We start from the raw sequence: 15,750 nt of genomic DNA on the forward strand, positions 1-15,750 counted from the left end.
GAACAAAGCAAGGCTGTGTTCCCAACCACAGAGGCGGCTATTAACCCCACACCCAAGGACAAATACCTCAGCCTGTCCCAAAGGGGTGAGTCACCACAGCCCAAGTGAAGGCCGGGCTCTCTCGCTGGCCCATTCCCTCAGCTAATGAAGGTTTTGGCAGCCGAGCGAGCCTCCAGCTAGAACTCAGGGCTGATTTATGGTAGGACGGGCACAGGATGCAAGTTCTGCTTATTAAAGAGGCAACGGGTTCTGGGAGGGAGGAGGCGAGCTGACCTGTCTCAGACCCCGGCGTGTGCAGGGACAGAGGCGATTATCCAGGACAGGTGCTGATAGCACACAGGGGTAGGAAAATGGAGCAAAACCAGTTCTGGGGTGCAGGGTCCGGAAGCTGGTGCCTGTCCACCAGCCACCCCAGCATGGCTGTGTAAGTGAAATCCCGTTGAAGGGCATACTCAGCTGGGGGGCGGGGGGAGCAGGGGTGTCCCGCGCCTGTGATGCAGTGAGGAAAGGCCTGGCTTCCCTGCATCCCTGCGCCCCTCCCCCCCACCTTGCTAGCTGAGCAGCTTTGGGCAATCATTTTAGGTATCAGAGCCTCATTTCTGACCCACAGGACTGCAGTAAAGATTAAACAAGATAGTGGATGCCTGAGTGCCTTGAACACTGTTTAGTGCTGAGCAAATGTAAAGGTTTTTGTTTTTGTTTCTGAGGTCTGGAGAGAGTCCATGGGTGGGGACCTGGCAGAATAATACGAAGAGGAATAAGAATAGCTAAATATCTCAGGAGTGTATCCAGGCTAAGTGCTTTCTATTTCATCACAATGACCTCAAGACTGCTCTGGCCACTGGCCACATGTGGCTATGGAGCACTTGAACTATGGCTAAATTGGGATGTACCGTAAATGTAAAAGGACCCGTGGGAGTTCGAACTTAGTATGAACAAAATGTAGAATATCCCTGATGATGTTTGTGTCAATTACTTGTTGAAGTGACAGTATTTTAGATACACTGGGATCAATAAAATACACTATTCCAATGTATTTCATCTGTGTCTTTTCTGTCCCTTTTCTTCCTGCTCCTTTTTTTTTTTAATGTGGGTCCTAGGAAAAAAATTTAATTGCACATATGTGGCTCACATAAAAGTTTTAGTGGGCAGCACGATGCAAAGGGGTATGGGACTACTAATATCTCCATTTTGTTTTATTTTTAAAAAATTTTTCTTAATGTTTATTTGTTTTTGAGAGGCAGAGAGTGAGCAGGGAAAGGGCAGGGAGAGAAGGAGACACAGAATCTGAAGCAGGCCCCAAGTTCTGAGCTGTCAGCACAGAGCCCGACGCAGGGCTCAAACTCACAAACCACGATATCATGACCTGAGCCAAAGTCAGCCACTTAACCAACTAAGTCACCCAGGCACCCCTAGTATCCCCATTTTAAAGGGAGGGAAGAGGTAGAACAGAGAGGTTGAGCGACTTGCCGAAAATCACACAGCTAACACAGGCATGGGAATCTCAAGCCTTTAGACTTAGGAAGAATGACTTCCGGCCCTCCCTCTTGCACTCCTCCAGGGGCTGTGGATACAACACTGGGGTTGTAAGAAAGCAAAGAAGGGCTTGGAGAGTTCACTTTGCTCACTCCGAAACTTCAGAAGAAATTGTTTTGTTTTGTTTTGTTTAATTTTTTTGATGTTTATTTATTTTTGAAGGAGAGAGAGACAGAGTTTGAGCAGGAGAGGGGCAGAGAGAGAGGGTGAGACCCAGAATCCGAAGCTGGCTCCAGGCTCTGAGCTCACTGTCAGCACAGAGCCCGACGCAGGGCTCAAACTCATAGACCACGAGATCATGACCTGAGCCGAAGTTGGAGGCTTAACCGACTGAGCCACCCAGGCGCCCCATCAGAAGAAATTGCTACGCCATCTTGGGAAATATCTGTGAGCTCCCTAATGCGTTGTAGGTTTTCTCTTACCTGATCCAAGGGCTCAGTACAGACCCCCACCCCAGGCCAAGCGGAGCATTGACAAGCTCTCAGGACAGGACTGAATATGGCTTTGGAATCTCCTGGTTCCAATCCCAGGCATGCCTTCACCCAGCTAGGTGACTCTGGCTCTGCCTCAGTTTTCTCATCTGCAAAGTAGGACCATCACCACCTATGTGAGGCATCAGTGTGATCACACAGAATATGTTCAGTAGGAAACCACATCCCCTGAGCGCACTGGGGCTGCGATGGGAGTAGGGAGGGGGCTGGCCTGGACTCTGTGTCATCTGATGCTAAGTCCTCTACTCCTAGGGGCGCTGTTCCTGACCCACCCCATCCCAGCTCTTACCTGAGATTCTCCCCTCCCTCAGAGCACTGGAAGTCCAGGCCCTCCGGCTGCGAGCTCACAAAGGCGTGCAGGTGGGAGAGCTCCAAGGCTCGCCATAGGTCTTCCTCCGAGTGATATTCAAAGGGGTCCAGGTTCACACGTAGGGACGCAGAGAACAGGATGGGGTCCTGGCGACACAACGAGGTCCCGGGAGAGGGCAGTTTAGGCCCCATCAGGCACCATGGGCCCCAGGGCCAGGGAAAAAGCAAGGGATTGGGGGGCAGCGTTTCCTATTCTGTCCCCAGCCCTCCAGGGGGGAGGCGACAGGCAGATAGATGCCTGTGGGGAAGTGATAAACCCCAGCTTTGCCAATCACAAAGTCCTCCACCAAAGCAGAAAGCGGAACCGCTAATCTGACACCAAAGTGTCCTGTCAGCAGAAAAAAATACCCCAGAGGAGCCAGCAAAAGTGAAAGGTAATTCCAAATTGGGAAACAAGGAGGCCAGGCTCACGGGGAAGGGCTACTTGAAGGGTCCGGTGATCCTGGTCTCAACTGGTGGCCCTGGTGGCCGGAGTGCAGAGTCTGAGGGGGCCAGGACAGCCTGAGCCTTTCAGATCCATGACAGGTGGCCGCTCTGTGGCTCTGCCCCTGCAGTCAGGCTCTCCAGCCTCCCGGACAGAGGCCCCGGGCCTGGACCTCAACCTACAGAGCAGAATGAGGCCTGTCCCCACCCCACCGCCCCCAGACGGCTGCCCAGTGCTGCCAGACCTTGTCAGGCTCGTACCTGGGGTATGATGGTCAGCTGAGAGCGCAGGTCGTGGAGCCCGATGTCTGCCACGTTGAGGCCATCGATGCGGATTTCACCTTCCGCGGCCTCCAGGATGCGGAAGAGGCAGAGGGTCATGGACGACTTGCCTGCCCCAGTGCGGCCCACAATCCCCACCTGGAGGGAGTGACGGGGGGGGGGGGCGCGGGGGGGTGCTTTCAGGGGGGGCGGGAGGAGTCCCCGGGCATGTCCAGGGCTGCAACTGCAGCTCTCCCAAAGGCGGTGGCCGAGCCCCTGCACAAACCCACCCCTCGTGCACCTTCTCGCCGCCGCGCACGCGCAGACTCAAGTTCTTGAGCACCAGCTCCAGGCCCGGCCGGTAGCGCACAGAGTAGTTCCGGAACTCCACGTCGCCCTGCAGCGGCCAGCCTGTGGGAGGACGGCTGCCCTCCACCACCCAGGGGGCCTGGCCCGGAGGGGAAGATGGGTCTGCATCAGGGTGGCCCCTCTTCCGCAGCCGGGCCTGCTCCTGCTTTTCAATCTGCCTCTCTCCTGAGGCCCCCTCCGTCCTTACCCTGCAGGGTCCCTGGGTGTCCCAATCTTATGGTTCAACGTGATCCAATGAATCCTTTATCTCTCTGCCTTTATTCCCCACAGAGCTCACAGTGCTGAACAAAAGTCTTTGCCCCCATGAAGCCTACATTTGGTAGGTAGGGGAATACCATCGACAAATAAGTTCATCTGCGCAATGTAGCCAAGTGCTGAGAGCTGAGAAGTTGTTGGTGTTGTAGAAGGGCAGAGTGGTCTCAGAGGGCTTCCTGGAGGAGGTGATATTTAAATAAAGACCCAAAGGGGGTGAGGCGACAAGCCAAGTGAATATCTGGGGGAAGGGCATGTCAGACGGGGGGAACAGAGCGTGTGAATGCCTCCGCAGGTGTGTTCTGGAGCCCAGTGGCAGAGTGAGAGGTAGGAGATGGATAGTGGGTGGCCCTCTCAGGAAGGGCTTTGCAGGCCATTTTAAGAACCCTGCTTTTTTTTTTACTCCAAGATGCAGAGCCAGCAGAGGCCAGGCACAGAGCAATGGCACGATTTGATGTGTTTTTAAAGGATCCTTCTGGCTACTATGAGGCGAAGGGAGAGAGGATGGTGGGAAACAGGGAAGCTGGTTGTGAGGTTCTTAAAGTAATCTGAACATAAGACGATGCGGCTTTGAGACAGGACCAGCTACCAAGTGGGAGGCCCAGTGCCACATGCAAATGTGGGGTCTCTTGTTCAATGATTATTAAGAATGTCCACGTGGTGATAGCAGAGCATTAAAGCAGATGTAAGACCCTTCCTTCTAAATGCGGGGACCTATGTGACTCTGGAGGTCATGTCAAGCCGCTCTGCTTTGAGACCAGAGAAGCCAGATTGTCGCTGGTCAAAAAGCAAAGCAGCCAGTATAGACAGTTCTCTCGAGGAGCTGTCAAAGGATTGGGCAACAGGGTTGGGGGCAAACTTTTTAGGCTATGGAGACAGATCATGTGTACAGACAGCGGGAAATGGGAACACTAGACCTGAAAAGGGAGGATTTAAATATCCCTGACAGCAGAGGATTGAGGTGGCGGGGGGATAGGAGATGTCTGGGAAGGCAGGGGGGAGGGCAGGGGTGGCCACAGGGACAAGAGGGGCCAGGCCAGGAGGAGCAGGCAGGGTGGGGGCTCAAAGGAGACTGACAGAGCAAGAGGTTGGGTCACAGAAGCCATGAAGGAAGGTCTTCCAAGAAGAAGGCAGGAGCTGTTTTGTCTGAATGTCACTGAGAGGTTGAATTAGATGAGAACGGGAAAGTGTCCCATAGGCTTGGAACCAGGCAGGTCATCAATGGAGTGATGGGGCCAGAAACCAGAGGGCGGGAGGCAGATGTGAAAAAGGGTGATGGCGAAGGGGCTCCCCCCTTCCCCATGTAAGATTTAAAACAAGCTTCATGACCAAGGAGAGCAGAGAACCGGGGCTGTGGAATGTAGGGAGGAGGGGGGTTGGTGTGCGCATATAGAATGGATGCTATGGTAGCACATGTTTGCGGGTGAATGGGAATCATCTAACAGAGGGAGCAAGCTGTCGGAGACAGAGGGTGTGATGAACGGGGTGAAGTCTGAAGGGGTGGACGTGGATGGCAGGAGGGACACTTCCTGCTAAAAGAGGAAGGAAGATGTGAAGGGACCACAGGAGGGTTTGAAAAGTCTGGGGGCAGGAAGGTTGAGGGAGTTCACAGCTCCTACCCTATTTTCTCACTGGCAAGTCACACAAGGTCCACGACTGAGCCAAGGGGAGGAAATATGGGGGCTTAAGGAAAGAAGGTTCACAAGGGATCTTTCTGGAAATGGGATCACATGCTTCTGGGGGAAGCAAAATAGAAATACCCAGCAGTTGTGTGTGGTCAGAAACGAAGTAAAATCAGTGATTTTCTCCAGCAATGTCTTAGCCGCTGAGTGCCAGCGTGTAGAAGGTAGACAGAGGGGCTCGACGGGGGAGAGGTTTTGGAGGAGAGGACCACTGACAGAAGGGAGGGCAAGGGAATCGGGAGCACTGGCACCAGAGGAGCACCGAATCCAGGCTGGATGAGCTGGTGGACAGAGGGACAAAGGTAGGTCACAGGATGGGGGGTCCTAATGAGGACAAAGTTCTGGGACAGTAAAAGTTTGGGGTATGTGAGCTGGGAGGGCTGGGAAAGGGTGGTTTAAAAGCTTGACCTGAGATCTCAGAGATGGTGAAGCTTCTGGGTCTAAAGAGGTCTGGGGTGAGATCATAGGAAGAAGTAAGTGGAGAAAAGTCTGCGCCTCCACCCTCCTGCCGCCAGGAGGGGACAACTCCCTTCCCCCAACAGAGGCTATGACTGCCCCTCTCCTGCTCCTTCCACAGGCTAATCTCTGGCTGGAATCTTTACCCTCCTGATCTCCCCTTGTCTGCCCTCTGTGGGTGTCTGCCCTCTGTGGGTGCATCACTCCGGGGCTCTTATCTTCCAGTGCAGAGTCCTGTCTTACCTCTTCCACAACATCAGAATCTGCTTGAGGATAGACCCTGCCTTGCTCAACTCTGGACCCTCTACACCTCCTAGCATTGACCTCTGGCTGATGCCCAATAAGGGTTGAGTGGATGAATGAACCCTTCCCCAGCTATTCCAGAATCGCCCTACCCAAGGCTCATCGCGGTACCCACCTCGGTCTCGGTTTTGGAGTACTCCTTGACTCTCTCCACGGCCACAATATTAGACTCCAAGTCTGACATCATTCGGATCATCCAAGTTAGAGTCAATGTTATCTGCCCAAAGGGACCGGGTCATGGATACGGTGATCTCCCCTCCCCACAACAGCTATGGGAGGAGGTCCAGCTCCCTGATTATGCTCCTTGCTTCTATGCCCCAGGTGGGCCTGGGCAAACCCATAGGTGTGCCACCTGGGGCTCTATCACAACTGCATCTCAGGCAGTGACCTTGCAGGCTTAACCAAGGACCACCTAGCCCAGTGTTTCTTAAACTTTAACATGTATAAGAAAGATTTCCCAGAGAATCTCGTTGAAACATGGCTTATGATTCAGTAGCTCTGTGCTGGGACTTGAGATTTTGCTTTTTTAAAAAAATTTATTTTGAGAGAGAGAGAGAGAGAGAGAGAGAATCCCAAGCAGGCTATGCGCCATCAGTGCAGAGCCTTACATGGAACTCAGTCTCCTAGTTCATGAGATCATGACCTGAGCCGAAACCAAGAGTCGGATACTTAACCGACTGAGCCACCCAGGCACCCCAAGATTCTGCATATTTAGCAGGCTCCCAGGTGACGTTGATGTAACCAGTCCCTGGACCACTCTGCGTACCAAGGAGTCTTGATAGACATACAGAATCCTTAGCTCCATCCTGGGGCTGCTGTATCAGAATCCACATTTTTACAAGATCTCCAGGTGATTCATAAGGCAGGAAACTTTGAGAAGACTCATTTGTCCAGATCGTTCTTTGTTTATCAAAGCATTCAAGGCTTGAGACCTCTGAGGCATTAAAAATGTGATCTAAGTCACAAAAATGCCACTTGCAGCTATTTAAGATTTTATTTTTAAGTAATCTCTACACCCAAAGTAGGGCTTGATCCCACGACCCCAAGATCAAGAGTCGCATGTTCCGCTGACTGAGCCAGCCAGGCGCCCCACCATTTGTAGTTACTTAAGCCTTTGATGATACAGACTGATGTCAGGTGACCAGCCTGCCCTCCAGTCCCGGCTCCAGCCACCTTCTCTGTACCTTCTCTCCAGGCCTGTGAAATGAAGTCTATTCCTGCCCTCCACTTCCCTGCCCCAGGACCACTGTCAAGGCTGACCTAAATCTCGTGCAGGCAGGACAAGCTCTGTTTGTCCTTTGGGGCCAAGCGCCAAGATAATTCCTCCAATGCCAACATCTGAGGTAGAGAACCTCCTCCATGTTCTTACCACATTTTGTCCCTTCCTCCACAAAGACCTGTTCACCTTGCATTACAATCCCCCGTTGGTTGCGAGGGTCTCTTGTGCCTGACTGTGAGCTCATAGTCCTGGTGAGCAGAGCCTGGGCACAGCAAAAGCTCAGGGGATGCTTGTGACACCTGTGTTGTCTCTGCCCCAGTTGTGGGCCCTCCACCCACCCACCCTGGGGCCCGGACCCCTGCATACCTGTAGGGCATAGGACACAGAAAGGCCCACCAGCCCTGGACTCAGGCTGTTTCTGCCAATCACAGCAAAGAGTGCAGCAAAGAACACAACACAGTTCCCCACGAACTCCACTCGGACCCCCAGCCACCTGTGGGAACAAGACAATGAAGAAGTGGGGCAGGTGCAGGAAGGGGGCAGTTTCCTGTGTAGGGGGAAGAAGAGCGGGAACCCAGAACTCCAGGGTCTGGTCCGCAGAGACCCTGGTGGGAACTACTAGAAGAACAGGGGGGTGAGGGAGGAGGCTTATGACCTGTTGGAGGCAATGAAGGGGTAGGAGCTCCTCAGGTTGGTGTCCACCTTAGCATCACTGATGGCGTTGAAGTCCTGGCTGCGGCCATAGGCCCGAATGACGCTGGAGCCAGTCACCGTCTCTGAAAAGTGGGAGTAAATGGGCGAGCGGCTGATCGATTCCAGCCTCTTCAGTTGCCGCGATGTAGCCACATAGAAACGCTGGCAGAGGATGGAGAAAGAGCTTGGGGTCAGCATGTCAGTTCTGCATGCCCTCTGAACCCATCTGGGCCTCCTTCCAGCCAGCCCCACTACCCATAAGACTGCCTCTTTCCCTACCTGATGTGGCTCCATGAACTCATTCCACCCTTTCCCCCTGGTCAGCTCTGCTCAATCTTCCAGGCCACTTCCTCCACGAGGTCTTTTCTGACTTCCCTCTCAGCTCCTGACCGCCTAACCCCTGGTAGGGGCCCGGATTGCAGTACTGACCTTGCTTGGCCTCCTAAATCAGTGACTATGCCTGTCCCCACTGAGGGGTCCCAGCAAGTGTTCACACAGTCAGAATATCACACAGTTTGCAAAAATAAGATAATTTTGTATTCTTTTTCTTAAAGAGCTTTTCCCGCACCCCAACTCCAGTTTTTTAAAACTTCAACCCCACTATAAAAACTTTTCTGCCTCCAGCTTCCTTCCTCTACCCTGTGTGGGCCCCAAGTCAGCCAGAGCCTTTACAGAATGGGTATAGGAGAGTCTCCTGTCCCTGCACAGAATACAGCCCAAATTAGGGTCTCCCCACAAGGGCCTGAGCTTCCAGACACCTTGTGGGTGACCTTCATCAACGGATTAAGCTCAAGGCAGGAAGGGCCCAGAAACACAAAGGACTTCTACAATCAACTGTAACTGAATGTTACCAAGTCACCTATGTTAAAAACATATATGCACATATATGTTTAGATATGTATAAAATAAGGGAAGGATAATGTGTCTCACCTGGTTAATATTTTACTTAAAAATAGACAGCCGGGGGTGGGGGTCACTTGGGTAGCTCAGCCTGTTAAGTATCCTACTCTTGATTTTAGCTCAAGTCATGATCTCATGGTTCATGAGTTCCGGCCCTGAATCGGGTTCCACGATAACAATGCGGAGCCTGCTTGGGACTCTCTCTCTCCCTTTCTCTCTCTCTGCCCCTCCCCCGTTCCCTCTCTCTGTCTCAAAACTTAAGAAGAAAAAATAGGCAGCAGGAAGGAGTTTCAGGGTCAGTCACAATTTACAAGGATTTCATTTTGCCCTAACAACAACCCTATGAGGTGGGTTCTATGCCTCTATCTTACAAGTGAGGAAAATGAATTTCAAAGAAGTTAAGTAACTGACTACAGCCCCTAACCAAATTCAGCGGCAAGTTCCCTGGTTGCCTGTCCACAAGAGAGCCCCGCCCACACTGCAGCCCCGCCCACACAAAGACACGCCCCCTCGATGGCTGCGGACCTGCACAACGATGTAGAAGACAGCCAGAGGCAGGGTGACCACAGCGAAGAGCGGCGTGCTAACCACGACCACCACGAGGGCAGAGATGGAGTTGTAGAAGGAGTTCAGCAGCATGAGGATGGTGGGGGCCAGAACCTCATCGATGACGTAGATGTCCTTGGAGAAGCGGTTGAGGATACGGCCTGAGGGCGTCGTATCGAAGAAGGACTGTGGCGAGCGCATTTTGTTGTGCAGCAGCGCCTGGTGAAGCGAGCGTGCAGCCTGGACACTCCCCACCGTCAGTGTTATGGCTGACACCATCACCAGGACCCCTGTTGGGAGAGGCAGAGGGGTGCTCATTTACTGGTCAGGTGGTGGCATGCAGGGGCGGGCTAGGAAGAAGGGGGTGGTCACGGTGGCTAGCAGACTCAGAGACAGAGCACTGCTGGGATGACCTAGAGTTGCCCAGAGGCAGGTGGACTGCTCGGGTGGATTAGGCAGGCACTGGGGCCGGGCAGTGGCTGTGATGGCGGAGAAAGACACAGAGGCAAGGGTGTCCTTTGAGGGATCCAGCAGCCCAGATGTGAGGAAAACACCTTCTGGCTATCTCTGCCTGCTCACCTTGCAGAATTCCCAAGGCAGCATAGACACCCAGCCTCGTGGAGGTGTTATTCTGTGGTCTCTCCACCGTAGCCTCATTGGTCCAGGCACTGAGCCACACGTTGGCCCCAATGGCAGCCGCACTTTGACCCGAGTACAGAAGACAGACGGCCACTATGGTATAGAATCCCATGGCCTTGGCATAATCCCAGAACACGCTCAGCTTCACCTGCATGTCATGGCGGTCAAGGACAGAGGACTCCCGTGAACCCCGGGATTGCTGGGAGCCTGCCCACCCTCTCCAGCCTTCCTTGTCCACCCTACTCACAGTGCCTATCTCCGCCTTCTCCTCCTGGATCAGTGTCCCACTCGCCTTCATCTCTGCTGCCTGCACTACCTTCTCTGCTGAACCTGGGCGTCTCCGGAGCACAGGCCGGGCCTGGCCCTCGCCTTCCGAGGACATGACACTCAGCTGTCTGTGAAGGCAGCTGGTCAGGCCCAGAGAGGTGATCTCCAACAAACCCACAGGACAGGGCCCCAGGGGTTCAGGCTGCAGCCGGAGGCCCAGGTGGGGAGGTCAGGGAGAGAGCGCCCACCTGTGCCCCACCCGGCTGGGTAGAGGGAAGGCCCCGAGAGGTCTCAGGAGCTCACCTCATAAACTGCTTCCGGACCTCATACATGACTGGCTCGTTATCTGTCAGGTCTGTGTGATTGCTCAGCGTGTCCTCAATCAGCAGCACCTCCTCATCGTCTGTGTCCTCCAAGACTGCAGCAGGGTGGGAGAAGGGAGAAGCGGTTGGCTAGCTTGCCTTGGAAGCCACTAGTGTTTCCCAATCCCCACGCCCAGGCAAGAGGCCCGAGTGGACAAGCATGAGAGAACATGAGAGGCATGAAAGGGCAGCCAAGAACGAGAACAAAAATAAAGGATCAGTTTTGTTCTGGGGGAAAAAAGGCAGCAAGAAAAACTTAGGTTAGGCAAGGAGAAAAACTTCCCTTTGGGGACTATGGAGAAGGGGCCTCAGATATTAGGGTCAGGAGTCTGGGCTCCGGAGGCGGACTGGCTGAGCTCCAATGTCACTTCCTCACTGCATGACTTTAGGCAGGCATGTAAAATGGGGATAATAATAGTACCCACTTCATCGTGTCATTGTCATTGTGAGGATTAAAGGGAAGAATGTATGTCAACTGCTTAGCAAGGGGCCCTGCACTTAGTAACTGTTCAAGTCGTGTTAGCGGTCTAGACAGCAGTAGGCAAGAAAACTCAGGAAAAGGTCTGTGAGCCAGCCCAGAGCCAGCCCAGAGGTTGGGGTTGGGGAAACAGGACTGGACCACAAAGTGGGGGTCTTCTGGGCCCAGAGACTTCAAAACGCTCGTGAGGACAGGGACTTTTCCACTTGTTCACTGCCATCTCTCAGCGCCAAGAGTAGAGCTAGGACATAGTACTTAGTCAACCTTTGCTGGTAACAAACTGACTTTTCCAAGCATTTGCAGATTTATCAGATGACTTCTCTGTGAAATAGCCTTGATGTTAAGGCAGGGCCTGGGCCCTCATGCCTTTTGGACACAAGGGAAAAGTGGGATTCGTTGATAAGGTCACACATGGAAGAGGAGGGGGAGGCACTCGGCTACATCTAGTTCGGTTTCCCTTCTGGTGATGTCTGCCTGTCACGCAGATGGCCCAAGTTCCTCGGAACCTCCCTTGTGAGACACTGAACTTAACGACAGACACCCCAAGGCAGGGGGGATGCTGGGAGGGCATAGGAATGGGGGGGGGTCAGGGGAGGTTACCGGTCTTGCTGCTCTCCTGCAGGTTCTCCTTGTCCTTATCAGGGGCATAGTTGCAGAGGAAGTTGGCAAAGGAGCCACTGCGCTGCAGCAGGGCCGGGTAGGGGCCCACCTCAGACACCTGCCCGTCAGCCAGCACAATGATGAGGTCCATCTGGGGCAGGAAGCTGATGCTGTGTGTCACCAGCACCCGTGTCTGTGGAGAAGAGAACAGGCTACTGTTCCCACCATCCTCAGCACACACACCCCTGGCATATACACAGGGGTGAAAGCCACTCACCACGGAGTCAGTGTGAGGTGCCCATATGCCAGGGAGTGTGGGCAGGCACATCAGTGACTCACCCCAGGCTCACTGCAGCCGGCTCAAAGCCTCTGCACCCAACAGACATTCTTATCTCTCAGGCCTCCCATACCTCCAGGTCTCCTCCCAACCCCTTGGCCTCCCCCTGGTTCTCTCCTACAGCCCTAGATCTCTCCATACCTCCCCCCTCAACCTCCTAGAAGCCTCACCTTGCCTGCCAGCACACCTTCGGGCCCTATGACTTGGTCAAAGATATGCTTGGCCACATGGGAATCCACAGCTGACAGTGGGTCATCCAACAAAAAAAGGTCAGCTTCACTGTAAACAGCTCGGGCCAGACTCACCCGCTGTCGCTGGCCCCCAGATAGGTTAATGCCCTGGATGGAGGAGAGAGGTGGGAGGTGTGTACTGGGTAGAAGAGAGTCAGACAGGCCCAAGGGAACAAGGGCCCTGTCATTGTCATTCAACAAAGCAGACCTCTCAATTCTCATTTGATAGGCCTGGTCTTGTCCCTGGGAAGCTCTGAGGCCACAGAAGAAGAGGTGGTGGCTCTCAAGAGTCCAGCTGGGGCAAGTGAGGACATCTGTTCCCTTTGCTTCACTACCATGCCCAGCTGCCCAAATACTCTGAAAGGCTGGAACCCCCCCCCCCCCCCCCACAGGAGGTCCTTAATAGACCTTTTAATCCACCGTCACCCATACGCTTTGCAGATGACTTTCATAACAGGGATCCCATTTGATCCTCATGTCAGTCCTTTCAGGGAGGTACAATAAGCCCCACTTTCTAGATGAAGAAATTCGAGCCCAAGATGTTGATGACTTTGTCCAAGGTCCTGAACTCTCAAGAGCACAAGCCAGAATGGAAACCCAGCACCGCCCCCCAAACTCATTAACACTGAGATTAGTCAGGAGCCAGAGGAGAGAGAAGATCTCCCCTTAAACCCATGATGTAGAAACTGAGGCACATAGCAGCAGGGCTGGGCCTGAAAGCAGACCCCAGAGGTGTGGCCCGCTTTCTCACCTCCAGCTTCCCTCATTCGCTCTGGAACAGGACCCAGCTTTTCCAGGTACCTTGAGAAATGGACCCAGGATGGGGCAGGGAGTAGCAAATGTGGGATGGAAACTAGAGATGCAGGGAGAAGCAGGGGGTGGGCACACAGCCGCATGACTGAGGCACGTGAGCATGTCTGCATTCAACGAACCAGTCTTCTGTGACTGCCTACTGAGTGCTTAGGATGGTGGGTGTGCAAGGTTAGTGGAACTCCAGGAGAGATGGGAAGGAGGGGTTGCATCATAGGTGGGGAGGTCTTCTTTGGGTTTCTATAACCTCAGACTCCCATCCCCACGGCCAGGCTCAGGTCCTCATTGCCTCCCCCAGACCGCCATGAATGCCTCCTCACTGGTTCCGGTGCCTTTGGGCCCCTTCACACTGCAGTCAGGGCAGTTTTACAAAATTCAGGTCACGTCCCTACTTAAAACCCTTCATAGACAGGGGCGCCTGGGTGGCTCAGTCAGGTAAGCATCTGACTTCGGCTCAGGGTATGATATCACGGTTTGTGGGTTTGAGCCCCACATCAGGCTCTGTTCTGACAACTAGCTCAGAGCCTGGAGCCCGTCTTCAGATTCTGTGTCTCCCTCTCTCTGACCCTCCCCTGCTCACACTGTCACTCTCTCTCTCTTTCTCAAAAATAAATAAAAAACATTAAAAAAATTTTTAAAAACCCTCCATGGACAAGTTGAACATCAAGGTAAGTGATGATGGTACTGGATTGTACTTCACTGAATTAAATAAGAATCCTTGAGCTCATACTGACAAAGATATTAATAAGTAAAAAAGGGGAAAGAGGGGAAAGCTCTTTTTTTAAACATTTATTTATTTTTGAGAGACAGAGAGAGACAGGTCATGAGCAGGGGAGGGGCAGAGAGAGAGGGACACACAGAATTGGAAGCAGGCTCCAGGCTCTGAGCTGCTATCCCAGAGCCCGATGCGGGGCTCGAACCCACAAACAGTGAGATCGTGACCTGAGCCAAAGTTGGTCGCTTAACTGACGGAGCCACCCAGGCGCTCCTCTTTTTTATTTTTTTGCTTATTTTTTTATATTTGAGAAAGACACAGAGATAGAATATAGGTAGGGCAGGAACAGAGAGAGAGAGAGACAGAATCTGAAGCAGGCTCCAGGCTCTGAGCTGTCAGCACAGAGCCCGATGCGGGGCTTGAACTCGCAAGCAGTGAGATCACGACCTGAGCCAAGGCTGGACACCTAATGGACTAAGCCACCCAGGAGCCTCAGGAAAGCTCTTTTTTTTTTTTTTTTTTTTTAGAATAGAATGCCAGCTAATAATTGTGGAAGGAACGGGGTTGGGATATCGCCCTTTGGGAAACATGATAATAAACAAGAATCCTCAATGAAAGTTGTAAATGAAATCACCAAGGAAAGACACCATCTCAATCAAGTGATCAAAGTTAGCATCATCAATAAGGCATGGACTGACATGTGTCTCCTGCAATGAGGCACCAGTAAGGACATAATATTGCTTCTTTGATACTTCCCCCCCCCAAACGTATAATCTAACCTAATTGTGTTCAAATTGAGAGACATTCTACAAAATAGCTGGCCTGTACTCTTCAAAAGTGTCAAGGTCCTGAAAGACAAAGCCTGAGGAATTATCCAGATTGACAGAGAATCAAGAAATGTGACAACTAACTACAGCTCATGATCCTGGACTGGATCCTCGCCCAGGAAAAAAAACAGCTAAAAAAAAAAAAAAAGACATTTACAGGGACAAAGGAGGACATGTGAATGCAGACAGTAAATTATATAGTAATATTGTATTGATGTTAAATTTCTTGATTTTGATAATTCAACTTGAGTTATGTTAGACAATGACTGTTTTGAGGGAATACCCACCAAAATTGGTAGTGTAAAAAACCTCCTGAGCTGAAACTATAAAATTCTTAGAAGAGAGCATAAGGGGAAAGTTTCATCAGGTTTGGCAATGATTTTTTTGGATGTGACCCTAAAAGCACAGGCAGTAAAAGTAAAAAATGATGTGCTGGACCACATTAAAATGGAAAGCTTTTGCACATCAAAGGACATGATCAACAGAGTGAAAAGGCAACTTTTAGAAAGGAGAAGATATTTGTGACTCATGTATCTGATAAGGGGTTAATATCCAGTATACATAAGGAACTCCCACACATCAACAACAGAAAACCAAACAACTGGATTAAAAGTGAGCAAAGGACTTGGGGCGGGTGCTTGGGTGATTCAGTCAGTTAAGCGTCTGATTTCAGCTCAGGTCATGATCTCCATCGGGTTCTGTGCAGACACCTCAGAGCCTGGAGCCTGCTTCAGATTCTATGTCTCCCTCTCTCTCTGCTCCACCCCCATTCATGCTCTGTCTCTCTCTGTCTCTCAAAAAGAAATAAAAGTTAAAAAGATTTTTTAAAAACATTTAAAAAATTTTTTAAATGAGCAAATGGGGGAGCCTGGGTGGCTCAGTTGGTTAAGTGACTAACTTAGGCTCAGGTCATGATCTCACCATTTGTGAGTTTGAGCCCCATGTCAGGCTCTGTGCAGACACCTCAGAGCCTGAAGCCTGCTTC

The 15,750-nt window shown here is 52.1% G+C and overlaps 1 protein-coding gene across 5 annotated transcripts in view; it reads right to left on the bottom strand.

The window, feature by feature from the left end:
- The window catches only part of ABCC3 (ATP binding cassette subfamily C member 3), a 45,239-nt gene that overhangs the window by 3,244 nt on the left and 26,245 nt on the right, over positions 1–15,750 (bottom strand). For 4 of the 5 annotated variants that reach the window (XM_029927858.1, XM_029927855.1, XM_029927854.1 and 1 more), the window contains 12 exons: positions 12,354–12,521; positions 11,847–12,039; positions 10,710–10,824; positions 10,387–10,534; positions 10,080–10,287; positions 9,480–9,790; positions 8,017–8,216; positions 7,728–7,854; positions 6,258–6,359; positions 3,382–3,528; positions 3,081–3,239; positions 2,317–2,483 (listed from right to left, as the gene is read on the bottom strand). In XM_029927858.1, coding sequence (XP_029783718.1) covers positions 2,317–2,483; positions 3,081–3,239; positions 3,382–3,528; positions 6,258–6,359; positions 7,728–7,854; positions 8,017–8,216; positions 9,480–9,790; positions 10,080–10,287; positions 10,387–10,534; positions 10,710–10,824; positions 11,847–12,039; positions 12,354–12,521 — 2,045 coding nt within the window. Of the gene's footprint in view, positions 1–2,316; positions 2,484–3,080; positions 3,240–3,370; positions 3,529–6,257; positions 6,360–7,727; positions 7,855–8,016; positions 8,217–9,479; positions 9,791–10,079; positions 10,288–10,386; positions 10,535–10,709; positions 10,825–11,846; positions 12,040–12,353; positions 12,522–15,750 lie in introns of those variants that run through there. The other variant, XM_029927859.1, reaches the window with a different exon arrangement.

Source organism: Suricata suricatta, chromosome 17 (assembly GCF_006229205.1).
Source record: "Suricata suricatta isolate VVHF042 chromosome 17, meerkat_22Aug2017_6uvM2_HiC, whole genome shotgun sequence".
In the NCBI taxonomy this organism is placed as follows: domain Eukaryota; kingdom Metazoa; phylum Chordata; class Mammalia; order Carnivora; family Herpestidae; genus Suricata; species Suricata suricatta.